At 40.4% G+C, this 15,177-nt stretch overlaps 1 protein-coding gene across 2 annotated transcripts in view; it reads left to right on the top strand.

Annotated features, from left to right (window-relative positions):
- gpr158a (G protein-coupled receptor 158a) overlaps window positions 1–9,976 on the top strand; it is a 56,249-nt gene extending 46,273 nt beyond the window's left edge. The window contains exons 7-12 of one of the 2 annotated variants that reach the window (XM_029246134.1): window positions 2,202–2,440; window positions 3,999–4,137; window positions 7,062–7,167; window positions 7,372–7,518; window positions 7,638–7,721; window positions 8,171–9,976. In XM_029246134.1, coding sequence (XP_029101967.1) covers window positions 2,202–2,440; window positions 3,999–4,137; window positions 7,062–7,167; window positions 7,372–7,518; window positions 7,638–7,721; window positions 8,171–9,961 — 2,506 coding nt within the window. In that variant the 3' untranslated portion in view covers window positions 9,962–9,976. The remainder of the gene's footprint in view (window positions 1–2,201; window positions 2,441–3,998; window positions 4,138–7,061; window positions 7,168–7,371; window positions 7,519–7,637; window positions 7,722–8,170) is intronic. The other variant, XM_029246135.1, reaches the window with a different exon arrangement.
- The last annotated feature ends 5,201 nt before the right edge of the window (window positions 9,977–15,177 follow it).

Here is a 15,177-nt window from a genome sequence, read left to right as displayed (position 1 = left end):
CGTCTTGTTATGGCGATTAGAAGCGGCTGCATCTGTGCACTGGACTGAGAGATGTACGGTAGGGCTTGACAGGGGTTCAGGGATGGGTCCAAAGGGTGAAAGAATGGACAGCAGAGGGACAGAAGGGGAGCCTGGTCACCCTGTTAAACAACCCATTAAAATCTTATTCCACTATCTGTTTGCCCCCTCTTGGGTGGTGGTGGTGGAGAGAGGGTCAAAGTCCCTGCTACTAGTATCAAAGGGCAGGATGGGTAATTCACTTAGCTGTCATGTTTTCTTTCTTCTGGGCAAATAAGAATATTTGTGTACCCGCTTTGGCCTTGGTGTGCTCTTGTCTGTATGTCCCCCTTTTCCACAGTGGATGAGGGACATTAGGCACTGGAGCAGAAATATTTCCTAAATCTCCAAGGCTAGTAGCTGTGCTGAGGGTAGAACTGACACTGAGCTCCTTGCCTCCATTGGACAGATGTACATATATAAGCCAATGCTGTTGAAACAATTAGCCATTTTTACTTGCAAGAACCCGTCACCACAAATTAAGGTCACATTTCATTTCTGGATAAGAGACAAATGTTAATCACTATCTGTCGTAATTCTTTTCCTCTTGTTTTGTGAAAAGATTTTCAGCTCTTTTCCCAAGGTAGGTGCCTTGTTTCAGAAGGCAGCAGCACTGAATGCCACTAATGGCCTGATGAAATGAAAGGTTTATGGGTAGTGGACGTGCTCTGTGCTTTACTGCCTTTATCAAAGGTATTTGTGCTTTAAAAGACTCTCAGCCTCATTAGATGAGCCGGCAAGTCTTTAGTTAAAGAGAAAATAAGTAAAACGGGCCAGGGCGTATTATTTTTTAAATCCATCGGAGGCAGAAAATGGAGCCACTGGACTATAAGGAAACCAGGCCCTGATGTAACAGCCTCAGAGGAAATGGCCAAAGAAAATTAAGGAGTCAGCCAAGACCCACAGGATGAACAGGGAACGTGAGATAATGAAAGGTTCGGATTTATTTTTAAACACGTACTGTAGGGTTTTCTGCCAGCCAGGAGTGTCAATGAGGGTTAATGCAATCGTTGATTAAGAAAAAGAAGATGAATTGGTGAAGACCAAAAGGCTAATCTCAACTGTATCAGTCCTGTCAAGTTTAGAGTTAACTGATGCATAGCCCCCTTATTCAAAGTCCCTCATTACACCATCCAAAGGAGCCTTTAACATTATGAAGCTGACAGGCAGCAGCTCTAATTTTCACTCAAAATAATGTTTCTGAGGCTGTATTAGCACAGGCTTATTGTAGAGATACTTTTTGAGCGTCATGTCCTCCATTACTAGATTGGCTTTTTAGAATAACTTTCGTTGGAGCAAGTGTTGTTACAGTTATGGAAGTGGATTTATTTTTAACTAGAATCAAGTCAAACATCCAAAGAGCAGAAAGAAAAATAAAAGCATCCGTCACGCAAGCTGCAAAATCAGATGGTGGCAATTTGATCAGTCTGCAATTAATTAAAAAAAATGAACTGAGGTTATGGTTAGACTTTGACATATATTTAGTAGTCATCCAATTAATTTACAAGATCAACTTGTCCAACTTGTACCCTTTGCAATAACCAGTGGCACAGGTATTAGCTTCAAACGCAGAAGGAAAGCAGTTATTTTTGCTCAATAAATGTATTAAGTTATGGTTATTGGTACAAAAATCAGTCGCCTTGTTTTTGCATTGTTAATACTAACACATTATGTGCATATAGAGTGTCCGCAGTAGGATCTATACCTGTAGGTAAATGAGCAGAGGCCAAACTGGATATTAATCCAGTTTATCCACAAACCTGTGCAGAGCAGTGTTATTGAGGTTCTTACAGCGCTCATTCTTGTATGGGGATTGACATTGTTTGCCGTTGCAAGGCATGTGTGGTGAGACACAGTGTGTGGTTAGTTAGAAGCTATCTATCTCGTCAGAGGGTGAAAGTCCCCAGGTAACTGGTGAGATATTAGGCAATACTGGAGAAAAGCTTTTGCTTTCTTGGGCTGCTGCTGAAGAAATGTCTTTGAATGAAGGGGTGACTGATAACCGTATGGGAGGGGCTAGAATGGGGAGTCTTGATTTATTGCAGTAGTTAAAGTCCTTCTCTAATTTCTCAGTGAAGCCTAATTCTAATGTGACCGTCACCAGAGTACCTAGCCACCACCATGTTCTCTGTGGCTCATCACAGGGTTCTCAAGGTATTCCTCTCACGTACGGCACAGAGAATCCCCTACATGACCAGCTGGCGGGTGCTGCATCTACTTGGCATCATTCTCCTTGTTGTCTCATGGTTCCTGGTGGCCTGGACTCTGGCTGTCTGCCAGAACCTCGACCGGAATATGCTGCTCATTGATGTGGGCTTCACTCCCGATGGTCTGCAGTTCAGCATGTGCATGTTGGACCGCTGGGATTACATGATGGCCATTGGTGAGTCTCTGGATAACTCTTGCTTTCATCTACCCTTAGAATAATTGAAACTCGCTTAACCTCTTTCTGTGTAACTTGAATGTGTTCTCTGTTATTGTGGAACACTTTGGCAATAGCTCTCTTCAAAGGTTTTGAAGTGGTGGATGTGTGAACATATTGTGACAAACTTTGTGGGTTGGTGTGTAGTTAGGACTCCGGTCACATTTTCTCATTGACCTCTTTCACCTCAGTCTTACCATGGTATTTCCTTCCCTGTCACTCTGTAGAAAAGAGACCAAAACATGACACAGTAGGAATCAGGGTCACCAGCTCTTTGTTATGGAGTTCAGAAACATCCAGGAAGCCATCAGGTTGCATAATGCATTATGCCACTTTCCACCATATTCTTACTCTTATGATCATGCACACTCACTGTTGTGTTATTATGCTCCTCCCACACATTATTGTCTTTCCTTTCCCCACTATCCCTCTATACAGTATGAAATACAATGCCAAAACAGGCAGTTTGAGTAAACAATAAGGGGTAAGCCAGTTGACAGTCAAGATGTAGAATTGCATGTACAGTATCCAAATAGCACAGTCATGAGAGAAAGCACAAAGTAAAAGAACAGTCCGGAGAAGGCAGAATCCTGTGGAAATTACTGGGGTGGGAGGGTAATTTCAACAATTGTAAAAAGCAAACTGGGGTGTAGGGTGGAGGACCTTGATTGACATGCCTGAAACAGCTTGTCTGATGGCAGCTTGTCCGCTATGATCTAATAGCACAAACGGTGTAATTTTCAGAGCCGTAACAGATACTTCAGCAGTGAGAGTAATTTACTGTGACACTCATGTTGTTATGTGAATATGCATTCCAGAGTTAAAGAACATATCTGCACAATAAAATTCAAATCCTGTAAATATGTTGTTGCTCTGCAATTGTGAATTGATTTAAACGGCTGCTGTAGCTCATTGTCTGAACTAATATTTCTCAGCTCTACAGCGGCGGATACCTGCCAACCGCTGAAAAGAGCTGACGGTCAGCTTCTTCTCAAAAATACACTATGCTAAAGGAAGGTCCTCGAACTGACTGTCCCTTGACCGACCTGTAAGGAATTTAAATAAAGTTTCTATGCAGAATCAACAAGAAAATTATATTAGTTTCAGTTACCGCAGAGCCTGTGCTAAAAAAAAAAAAAAAAATTGTTCAGAAGCACAGCAGTGCCTGAATGATGCTGTGATCCCCAAAGGACAAGCTGACCATACGCGATATCACTCACCATGCAAGGAGGACCCACAGCCCGAGTAAATCCTCCTAAACCTCCAAAAACTCTGTCTATCCCTGGAAGAACTCCATCCATTCTAATGTAAATGCCAGTGGCTGTTAAGCAGTGTTTAGACACAGACACAGACACACAGAAAATAGCTCAGCGTGTTGAATTTGTCTGCAGCAAGTACAGCCCAGTATTTAAATATATTTCCTCGTTTTTGTTGCTCATCGCTACTAGTTTTTATTTCTAATGTTTGTTAAAATGCCTGAAAGTGACTCCCCCGTGTCTGTCTGTGTCATTCTGCACAGCTGAATCGCTATTCCTCCTGTGGGCCGTATACCTCTGCTTTGCCGTGCGCACGGTGCCCTCAGCATTCCATGAGCCACGCTACATGGCCGTCGCTGTCCACAACGAGCTCATCCTTTCCGCAATATTCCACATTATCAGGTGAGCAACCAGTGACCACATCTATTGATGGAAAGAAGAAAAATCACAAGGACAAAAAATTTTCCACAATGAGCATTCGTTATGGAATAAAATTTATTTTTTTGCGAAAAATAAAAAAAGCAGATAAATAATATTTAATAATTGTTATGCATTTTGCTCCTTTACAAAAATTATCAATAGGGGTATAGTTTATATAGCACTAGTTGGTTTTATAAATATTAATAAAAAACATTATTGCACATGTAACTGCTTCAGCAAATTAACACACATACATATACGTATACATACACATATACAGAATGATATCATTCGAGATACGTAGGACAAGATGTTACACCCAATGCATATATTACAGTGGTCGTACACAAGGACTCAGTCCACCTGACCTCACCATGAAGCCACAGAGAGAAGCACCCAGCACTGATATTCAGTATATACATATACATACAGTATATATTCACATATAGCATTAAATGGTGACTTTGTCGAGAAAATGTCATTCTTAATGTAAAATCAGTTTCAAAATGTTTGTTGTGGTAGTTTATGAGTTCTCAGCCAGAAATAAAGGTATTTGGCAGATGACTTCAGGACCCCACGTTGTGATGCTTACTTCTTGCAAAGCTAAACTGGGTAGTTAAATCATAATCTAGGCAGAGATTTATTTTGAACTGATGACAAGATGAAGGAGTGGGATCTTCAAAGGCACAAAGCAGAGTGGACCTCAGCTTTTTCTGTCCTGTGGCAGCAGCCAACTGCAAAGAATTTTAAATTCACAACTATGATAAATGTTCAGGGGAAGGGTGTTGCAAGTTACCTTGATCTCAGCTTCCTGTTCAGCTAACAGTGTTTTCTCACTATTCTTGTTCAGTCTGTTCTTCACTTGGTTTGAACACATCAGCATGGTAGATTGCAGGCAAAGGGCGAGAGTCATTTTCTGTCATTTGGGATCGCAGTCCAGGGTTTATCTTCATGGAGTACACTGGCCTAATGCTTACCATCCCACTTGCAACATCAAAAGTGAAAAATACAATATAAATCTCTCAATGCTGACAAATTAGACTGATCACTAGGAACATATTTTTAGGCATTTTTAGTATTGTCTCAATGGGGGTGCAATGGCACACCGGGTTTGGCTGGGTCCTGCCCCCTGGTGGGTCTGGGGTTCGAGTCCTGCTTGGTGTGCCTTGTGATGGACTGGCATCCCGTCCTGGGTGTGTCCCCTCCTCCTCCAGCTTTGCAGTCTGTGTTGCCGGGTTCAGCTCCAGTTTGTCGTGGCCCTACTTGGGACAAGTGGCTTCAGCCTGTGTGTGTGTGTGTGTGTGTGTGTAGTATTTTCTCTTGAGTTGGTGACCATGTTGGTCTGGTGAACATTGCTTTGTTTTGTTCAGGTCTGTTTAGAAAAAAGGGAAGTTGTTATAGAGGGTACAGATTTTGTGTAAGCAGACAGGAAAATTTGCCTATAAAGATTTGCCAATAATTTAATTTTCTTGATGTGGCAGTATACCTTGGATTGCTCCAGGAGGTATCCTGCTGATAAATGGATCATGAAGAACAACAAGTCGTTTTCGATCCTAATTGTATACAATATGCTGTATTCAAAATGCAATAAAGACAACATTTGTCATTAGAAACATTAAAAAAAGAGTAATATAGACCATTCTAGGATTTGATGTTAAAAACTCCCTCCTTGATCTCTTGTACTCTGTGAACAAACCTGGAAACAGGGATTACAAACAATACAACAGAACAAGAAATGCAATGAGAACAATGAAACAGAGCTGGCAGATTTTTTAAGTGTTTCTTAAACTGGTGTCATTGTTGCCTGAACTGAAACAACCCATTGGTTAGGGTTAGGACAAGGGTGGAAGTAACTGACCTAATGTTGGCCCAACACATTTCCTGCCTGGACCACACATCCATGTGTGCCTGTTTCACTGGCACTGTAAGCACAGTAACCTGTACTGAAAAAAATAACATGGTAATGAGTAAAACACTGGATCAAAGAGAACAAGTTATCCAAAGAGTTGAGCTGAGCTCTTCTTTTTGTTTTGAATTTGGTTCTGCAGGAAGAGCCTTGCTGCCAACTTCTTCTAGCAAAATTCTCAAAACACACCATTTAAGAGTTTTCTGAAGTAGCATGGCAGCAGCCGCAACACAGAAGTAATCTGGATTGCTTTTGAGGATTGTTTTAGTTGATATTCAATTATTTCTTGAAAAAGATTATTTTTGGACTGTGGTACCAGGTGCAGAAAACATGATTTTAAGCAAAGGAAAATGATGAAGCCAAAGAAGAGTATGAGCTTGTCTCTGCAGTAAATATAGCCCAGGTGAAAACAATTTCCACCAGGCGAATAAATAGTAGCAGCAAGACAACATGGATAAGCTGCTGCATTGGAATGAATAAAATATGCTTGCGGCAGACAGAAAGTGTATAAATCTGCTTGGGCCTAAAATAAACTTGTTATATCCTGTTACTGTCTGCTTCAGAGACACAGCATCTGCTGGAATTTTACTGACTCTGTATAGCCATAGTTACTGTAACACCACCATTGTTTGCTAAACATACGTATATACACACACACACACACACACACACACACATTGACTGAAACTGCTTGTCTCGAGCGGCTTGTGGTCAACCAGAGCCTAACCCGGCAACACAGGGTATAGGGCCGGAGGGGGAGGGGACACACCCAGGACGGGATGCCAGTCCGTCACAAGGCACCCCAAGCAGGACTTGAACCCCAGACCCACCAGAGAGCAGGACTCGGTCAAACCCGCTGCACCACCACACCCCCCTAGTCTATGTACAGCATCTATATAGATATACATTTTTTAGGAAAAATGTTGGAACTGGTTTCAGTACTAACAGCTGTTATTTTTTCTTGGTGTAGCATACCATTTGTGTTGTTATCTGTTTGCAGGTTCACTATGGCCCCTGGACTTCACCCTGACTGGATGCTAATGCTGTTTTTTGCACACACACACCTGACAGTGACTGTTACTCTTGGGCTGCTGCTCATTCCCAAGGTACTGTGCTCCATTTATATCCCATTGTATCCATCTCTGCAGTTCACCGTGTTGCTGTAGCACACACAGGAGCAGACAAACCATGTTGAGCTGTGTTGAGGCCTCCAAGAAACCATCTCCAGCTTTGTCCAATTGCTTTCTCAATATCTAACTAGGAACTGTGGCTGCTGTGTCATAACCCCCAACCCTCTTGCCCTGTTGCAGTTCTTGTTTGCGGGGACACACACAAGAGACGATATCGCCACGGAGGCCTATGAGGATGAGTTGGACATGGGTCGGTCAGGGTCCTACCTGAACAGTAGCATCACATCAGCCTGGAGTGAACACAGCCTGGACCCTGAGGACATCCGGGTGTGTGGATGCCTCTTCCTCATCTTCTCCTGTCGCACATTCTGCAAATCAATTGCGTGGCAATTTTCTGTTGTATAAACATGATGGATATACTGAGCAGCGGCAGTTTTTTATTGCAGACGCCAGACGAAATGGGCCAACTCAGTTCTATTAATGGCTGTGGCATAAGGTCTTGCGACAGTCTGTGGGAAAAACGTACCAATGTGAGCAGAGGTTTTGTTTATTTGTTAGAGCTGAAGAAGCCTCTAGCCGGAACTAAAGACTTCATAGTTTATCTGTGCCAAGATAAATTTACTGAAAAGAACCCTCAGCGTAGTACCACTTCTGAGAAATTCCAATTAAATTCTAATTAAAACGTATATAGAGGCTATTTCAGACCTAACAACAAAACACGGTATGTTGAATATCTAAACTGTCGAAGGCTGTCTTGTCTGCTGTGTGGAAGAGCATGCTACTTTGTTTTAAGCACTGTCCACAGTTAGATGGTTTTAATCTGTAGTGCATGCTGTTGTCTGTCCTGTAGTCTGTACACCACATGCTTTTTAACACACGTGCATTTGGGTAGTATTTATTAGCTCATTCTGAAATCTTGAAAGCTGAATCATTGTTAAAGTTTTAATTTTTTTAGTCGATTTGCTTTGTGTGTTCACAGGAAGAACTGAAGAAGCTCTATGCCCAACTTGAGGTCTACAAGAGGAAGAAAATGCTGGCCAATAACCCCCACTTGCAGAAGAAGCGAAGCTCTAAGAAAGGGTTAGGCCGCTCTCTCATGAGGCGTATCACAGAAATCCCAGAGTCAGTGAGCCGCCAGTGCAGCAGGGAGGACAAAGACTCAGGGGATCATGGAAGTAACAGAAACAGCATCTGCACCCTCAGGCGAAATCCTTTTGACCCAACCCATTCGAGTAAGTCCAAAGAGGACTCCTCTCTCAAGAACAAGGTATTCTCCCTCAAGAAGTCCCACAGCAGCTACGACCATGTGCGGGACCAGAGCGAGGGCTCCAACTGTTCCGCCACCAACAAGATAGAGGTTTGTGCCAATGAGAACTCCCTGCTGGACTCACTTATGGGCAAGAAGCTGGTGAAGAAAAAATCTGCAGAGAAGATCGAAGCGGAATCTGCCGAGTCGGTCCCTTTGGTATGCAAGTCTGCCAGTGCTCACAACCTAACTGCCGATAAGAAGCCCCTCCACCCCCGAACTTCAATGCTACAAAAATCCTTGAGTGTTATTGCCAGTGCTAAAGAGAAAACTTTAGGTCTGGCAGGGAAACCCCAGAATGTGGAAAGCTATGAAAACAGCAAAGATGCTAAGACAAACCCAGAGAAGGAAGAGAAGCAACAGTCTTTAAGTCAATCTGCGGATAACAAACAGACCACCAGCAAAACTGGGATTATGAAGACCCAAATTAATGGTTGCCAGTCATCAATGTGCGCCAATTCTGGAAAGAACAAAGATGTATATGACTTATCTGAAGTGTGCCCTTGGGAAATAGATGACCTACCCATGCCATCTGAGAGCAAAGTTCAGAAGCATGTCTCTATTGCTCCTGGGCAAACCATTTCACTCCATGGAAATGGGGCCAAAGGTAAACCACAGCATAAACAGAAAGCCTCAGAGCAGTTTTCATCAAACATCAGATATTCCAGCCAGAAGGATGGGAAAAAAGATTCCCAGGAGCAGGAAGATGATGCTGAGAATCCAGGAGATGGGACCAAATGTCCAGTCTCCAGCTTTTCCACACAGTTACCACCTGCTGGAGAGTATACCAAAAAACAGAAAGCTGAGGTTTGCCCTTGGGATGCTGAAGAGCTGCCAGACAAACAAGCTGATACAGGCCCATCTCCTGACAAAGACAGGGGCAAAAGCAGTGCTAAAGTGGAGGAAAAAGCAGAAGGCCTCAATCCTGATCACACAAATCCCAAGTCCACTGCACGGGCAGACATCTGCCCCTGGGACTACGACTCGCCAGCATCCCCAAGCTCTGAAAAGACTTCCAACCAAACACAGTTTTCAAAATTCAAGGACTCCATCTCAAGAAAGAAAAGCGGGTCCTCCTCGAAGACTCTTGAGACAGAGAAGGAAAAGTCAAAGGAGAAAGATAATGAGAAGGGAAGGTCAAAGAACAGGGAAGGCACAGAAAAGCAAGTTGGTCACTCCAAAGTTGCACAGTTGTGTCCATTGGACATGGAGAGCAGCACAGAGGTATCGCCGGCAGTCAAACAGAAAGGCACTACAAGCAAATTGGGTTTGAGCCAAAGCAAACAGGCTGACATTTGCCCATGGGATTTTCAGGATGTGCTAGATAACAAAGAACAGAACAAAAATCCTACCACTGCAAAACAAAGCTCTCCAAATTCCAAAGGAGGGCTTGCCGAGAATACCAAAATGGCAGAGGTCTGTCCGTGGGACTTTGATATACAAACATCAGGGAAAAATGCATGACATTTGGTATGACTGGACATCTAAATATTAAATTCTCATTAGACAACTTTTGTTTCTTGTATGAAACCTTCAAATAATGATGTAAGGCGACTTGGGGGAAAAAAGAAGAGTTTTGCACAAGCTGCCTTTCATTGCAGTGTTTCCTTTTTTGTCCTTTTTTTTAAAAAAAAATAAACAAAGGAAAACACTGCCGTATTTTAAGCATTCCAGATTCGTAATGAATTTGCTTGAATTCCTAAAATTAGCGTGGTACTCTCAATTATGCAACTCTAAGTCACTTTATCCTTCACTGAAGAATCCGTTTGTGAATTCATCCCGTGAACTGTGCATTCTTGATAATTTGTCAGACCATGATTTATGCTACAGTTGCACGCACTGTCTTTGAGTTGATGGTTGATCGTAAAGAAGACTGTTGAGTTATTTGTACAAGAGCTTGCTGAAGTGAACAGGACTAGAAAAGACGTAAATAAATAGTTTCATGGACCAGTATACACAGTGTGGGATAATGACAGCTGGTTGATTGCAGACATAGGAACAAAAAGAACCTGAATGCCAAAGATGTACTTTAAAAAATACATTCCTCTTTCTCCTCTTATTAAATGTACGTAGATATAATGCAACGTATGAAGAGATCATTGCATAGCTCAGACGAGCAGTAGCCAGGAACTGAAGTGAGTTTTAGCACTTTAATGAAACATATTTTGTTCTTGATCTGATCAGTGGAAACTGTATATATGAAAGAGGATTGAATACTCTCAGTTTGCTGTATCTGAGGTTCTGCTCTGTTTTAATAACCATAACCACACAATTTTATTGGCAAAAAAAAAATACAAATTACTTTGTAATGTCTGTTAGTATGTAGGGTAAATCCTTGAAGGCAAACAGAATGTACTGTTCCTGTGTTTTGTTCAAAGTAGTATCTTCATGAAGGACAATGGACACTCTTGTTGGGGAAAAATGTTGGCAATACATGAGATTTTGCAGCACATATGCCAGAAAGGACATTGTCTAATTAAGAAAGTAGTGCATGGTGGACAATTAAAGACTTTTAATAGGTACCACTTTGTTTATTAATTGACTGAAGTACCAAAAAAATACTTTAAATTTATATTTGCTGTGTGTGAATCTCCTTCTTTTTCCACTGTTATATTTCTAGAAATCACAGAGGTGTTTTAGGTCAACAGGCAATTAATGAAGTCTTGGATTTCAGGGCATTAAGGCAGTTTTTGTGCATGAGTGAGAAGATCCCTGCTATCTCAGAAGTTGAACTCTTATTTATGAAGCAAGTTTTGTTGAATTTTTGAATATTTTCTTCAGGTAAATCAAGAAAAATGTAGTGATTTTCCATGTGATTATGCTGCACTCATATTTTTCCTCCTATGGTAACCTTTTTGATTCACTTAGTAATGTGCTTTCATTGATTTTGATCAAGTCATGTACATGTGTATCTTCTTATTTGAGAGCATTTATAGTTATTATTTTCAAAAGAGCATTTCACATTTCATGCATTACGCGCTCAATTTATTAGACTCTGACCATTTCATCAAAACTAAACTAAAAAAACTTTTCATGGAAGACCTTTCCGATTAAAAAAACTGGTCTTAGCTTAAAGAGTATGAAATGAATTAATTCAAATTAAAAAGGGGTTAATGAAATTGATAAATATGCTAATGTAGTCTATGTCATTACTATAGTTAAGTATACAAAAGATCTTGAAGGCCTGCCAAACATTTTCGTGTAACTACTAAATAAAAATAAAGTGTCAAGACGACTGTTGCTATGATTTAGAATAAATTAAATGCTGTTTCTTATCTTGTTGATATAGCGGAAAAAGGTATGTAGATTTTTATTTAGGTGTTTATTTTTATATGGAAGAATTAATATAAAAAAGTTTTTCCTTTGAAATGAAATAGGAAATGTGGCTGTCTTAATTAGCTGTGAAATATCTGGGAAGTTAGCCTTTCACTTACGTACTTTATTCCTCCAGTGTTTCATGCCTTAATTAGTATCTAGCTGACATTATAGAGGTCAAATAGAAGATGTCAAATGAAAACATGCAATAAGGGCCCATTAGAAACTTCACAGCCTTCTACAGTGTCTGTGTTTATGCTCTTAACCCCAAAATGTGTCCTGTGTATGTATGCTCATACACATATATATAACTTAAAAGTAAATAACTTGTTACTCTTGCTTGTTCACAATTAAATCATAAACTTTAAAATATATTTTTTGTGTTTATTTACCTGTACCAAAGAGAATGATAGAATATAATAGCTTCAATTTACATTAAACAGCATATTTTGTTTGTAAGTTCCTTATTGGTTTTGCCTGTATTTGGACATTGATTCTTTACCTCCACATACACTAATGAATATCTAGACTAAACAATGTAAGCTTAAAGATATAATAATGCCTCGTGCAATGGTGTCCAGATGAGAATGAATGTCGTCTTCCATAAAGATGAATAATCTTAATAATAAGCTTAATGTCTTACTGTAAGAGTCAGTTGTCTGCTATCTGTGTTATACCTGGTCTAAGTGCATTTGATGTCTAACAGAGGCCCATTTTGACTGTATTCACACAGATTCTCAGTTGTATCACAAGGAAAGAACTTTAACTGCTTGAGCACATTTCCAACCCTGATAAATACCTGGACATGTAAGATAAGTAAGTTCATACAATTGTGAAGCAAATCAGAAAATAATGCAAAAATCGGACTTGCTGGTGAGTGCAGCACTTTGAGCCCCTCCAGCAATAGCTGTCTCAACCAGGGTAAACGGAGACATCTGAATTTGAAAAAAATCAGGAGTGAAAAAAGGAGAAAAAAATCTCACTGAAATCTGCCAGCGACCCCAGACTGACCCCTGAGTCTGTCCTGAGCAGCGCTGTGTCTCCCTCGACTTCCTTGACTCATTGCAAAAGCAGGCTTTCAAGGAGTGTTTTATGAAAGTTGTGTGATTCCCTTCCCTAAAAACACACATCTTGCTCAGTTAAAGGTCCGACAGACATGACCGCACCTTGCATTTATATTAAATGGGTGACAGCAGGATGCAGTGGAACAATAAACCTTGTTTAGGGCACTCAGTACAAAAAAGATCTGAGTAGGAGACATATAATTACATATTTTGTCACGTTTCATTGTCCTGCTGCCTTGTCCGTAGTTCTAGTCCGTACCTCTCGACACATTTCTCTCTCATACGTATGTAGAGAAAAGAAACTGGTCATATATATGTATGTATGTGTATATATATGTATATGTGAGAGACGGAGACAGTTGGAGAGAATTTCAGAAAGTAATTGTAACCCATTTGTCCTATTATTTCTTGATAATACAGGACTTTGGAATAAAGCTAAAGGCAAAGAAACGAATGGTAATTAGACTGCTTCTTGGGTTTCATTTCCATTCATTGTTTGTTTTGCCAGCATTTTTTGTTAAGTATGCCACCCATCGGGGAATACTATTAAATGCTGTACCTTTGTAACTATTTCTCCAGTAGCTTCTGCATGAAAACAATAATTAGTAGGATTGAAATTTCACTGCCCTTAAAGTAAAAGGAAAAAAAAAAAAAAAAAACTTTGATCTTTTGGACTGTTATGAATTGTATAGTGAGTGAAACTGTATCTTACCCACCATATTACCTGCTTGTTATAACAGATGCTCTATGACAACCATATAGCATCCACCTGGAAATATTTGGTAGATTTATATTGTGGTACATTGTGATAGCATGTAAATAATATATCTTCTCTGCAATAAATATTTCTATGAAACTGAACTCTATGACTAAATTAGTTTATGATGTCTTGTCTGTTTCCAACACCTTTGACCCCTTCTGTACTTAAAATATAGCCATTCTGTAATAAAGGTGTGCTGCTAGTGAATGCTGTGAGAGCAAAGGATTATTTTGCTTTTAATGCATGGAGTTAACAGTGGAGAGATGCTCGCTGGGTTATCACAGCAGAGAGGCATCCAGCAGCGCGGTGCTGCTGACATGGCAACCCCCAGCATCTGAGAGCTGTGCCAGGAGCTTTGATGCAGTTGCCAGAGAGCATATAGCAGTGTAATCCTACACAACTGGAGGTGCAGTGTTACCCCAATGCACTTGTTTCTAGGGCTATTAGCTGATATTGTGATTTAGGTATTGGGCACCTTACCAAAGGGTTTCAACTGCAAGCAGTGTCTATATACCTCATTAAGCCACAAAATGACAAGAAAAACCATGATAAACCAATGCGAAACCAATGCAATGCTTTGCCTGCTTTCAAAGGTCAGTGCTGCTCAGATCATCACCATATTTTGCTGAATAGAGAATGCATCCAGTGTAGATAAATTATTAGCAATATGATATCGGTGGGTGCAATGTGTATATTTTCTTGTATAACTGTTCTGTTTCCTTAGTAGTGTAGAAGAGAGCTAAAGTGCAAGTTAAAAATAAAGATGTGAGCCAGCATGATGAAAAGGAAAACTAGATGTTGGGTTGCTTTTCACCTCTGACCTTAATTCATACTTTATGAAATCTATAATTCTACAATTACGTATAATTCTCTATAATTCTTCTATACACATGCATGATTTTAATAGATTTCTTTTTAACCAAATGCCCAAATGCAATTTTTTTTTTTTTTTTGCAGTGTCCAGCATCTACTCACCTGTCATACACTGAAACACATTTAGGATGTCAGTCCAACTGCCTAATAACGGTTGAACCATTGATGTGTGTAGCCACCTGTCCAACTCAGGGTTCACCTAGATAGGATGCCAGTCCATCACAAGGCAACTGCACATAGTCATTCATTCACACTTAGGAGGAAACTCATGCAGAAATGAGAGAACATGCAAACTCGACGAGAACTGAATGTACTTTTGAAACCACAATTCTAGCTGCTATAGGACACCAGCACTACCCGCTGTGCCACCGTGCCACCTTTCACCCAAGCCATCTGGTCAAAAATAGGATTTATAATGCAACCTACCTAAAAAATATAAAGGATAAGCAATAAATTGCAAGGGGCTCTTAAAATACATTCTCCACTTGGTAGTCAGTCTGCTGGCATCTACTTGTCACTCTTGCAGCATAAAGAAAAATTGAGACCTTTTAGTGCAATTTTCTGTACTGCTCAGGAATTATGATGAGCTATAATGTAACCTAAAAGCACTCTGAAAGGGTAAACAAATCATTTTAATATTGATTTCTAGTCTGAAAGCACTCTGGCAG

The sequence above is a fragment of the Scleropages formosus genome, chromosome 19, assembly GCF_900964775.1.
Source record: "Scleropages formosus chromosome 19, fSclFor1.1, whole genome shotgun sequence".
NCBI lineage: Eukaryota > Metazoa > Chordata > Actinopteri > Osteoglossiformes > Osteoglossidae > Scleropages > Scleropages formosus.
Note: the sequence above shows the minus strand (reverse complement) of the source record. Positions and strands in the feature narration are given on the sequence as shown.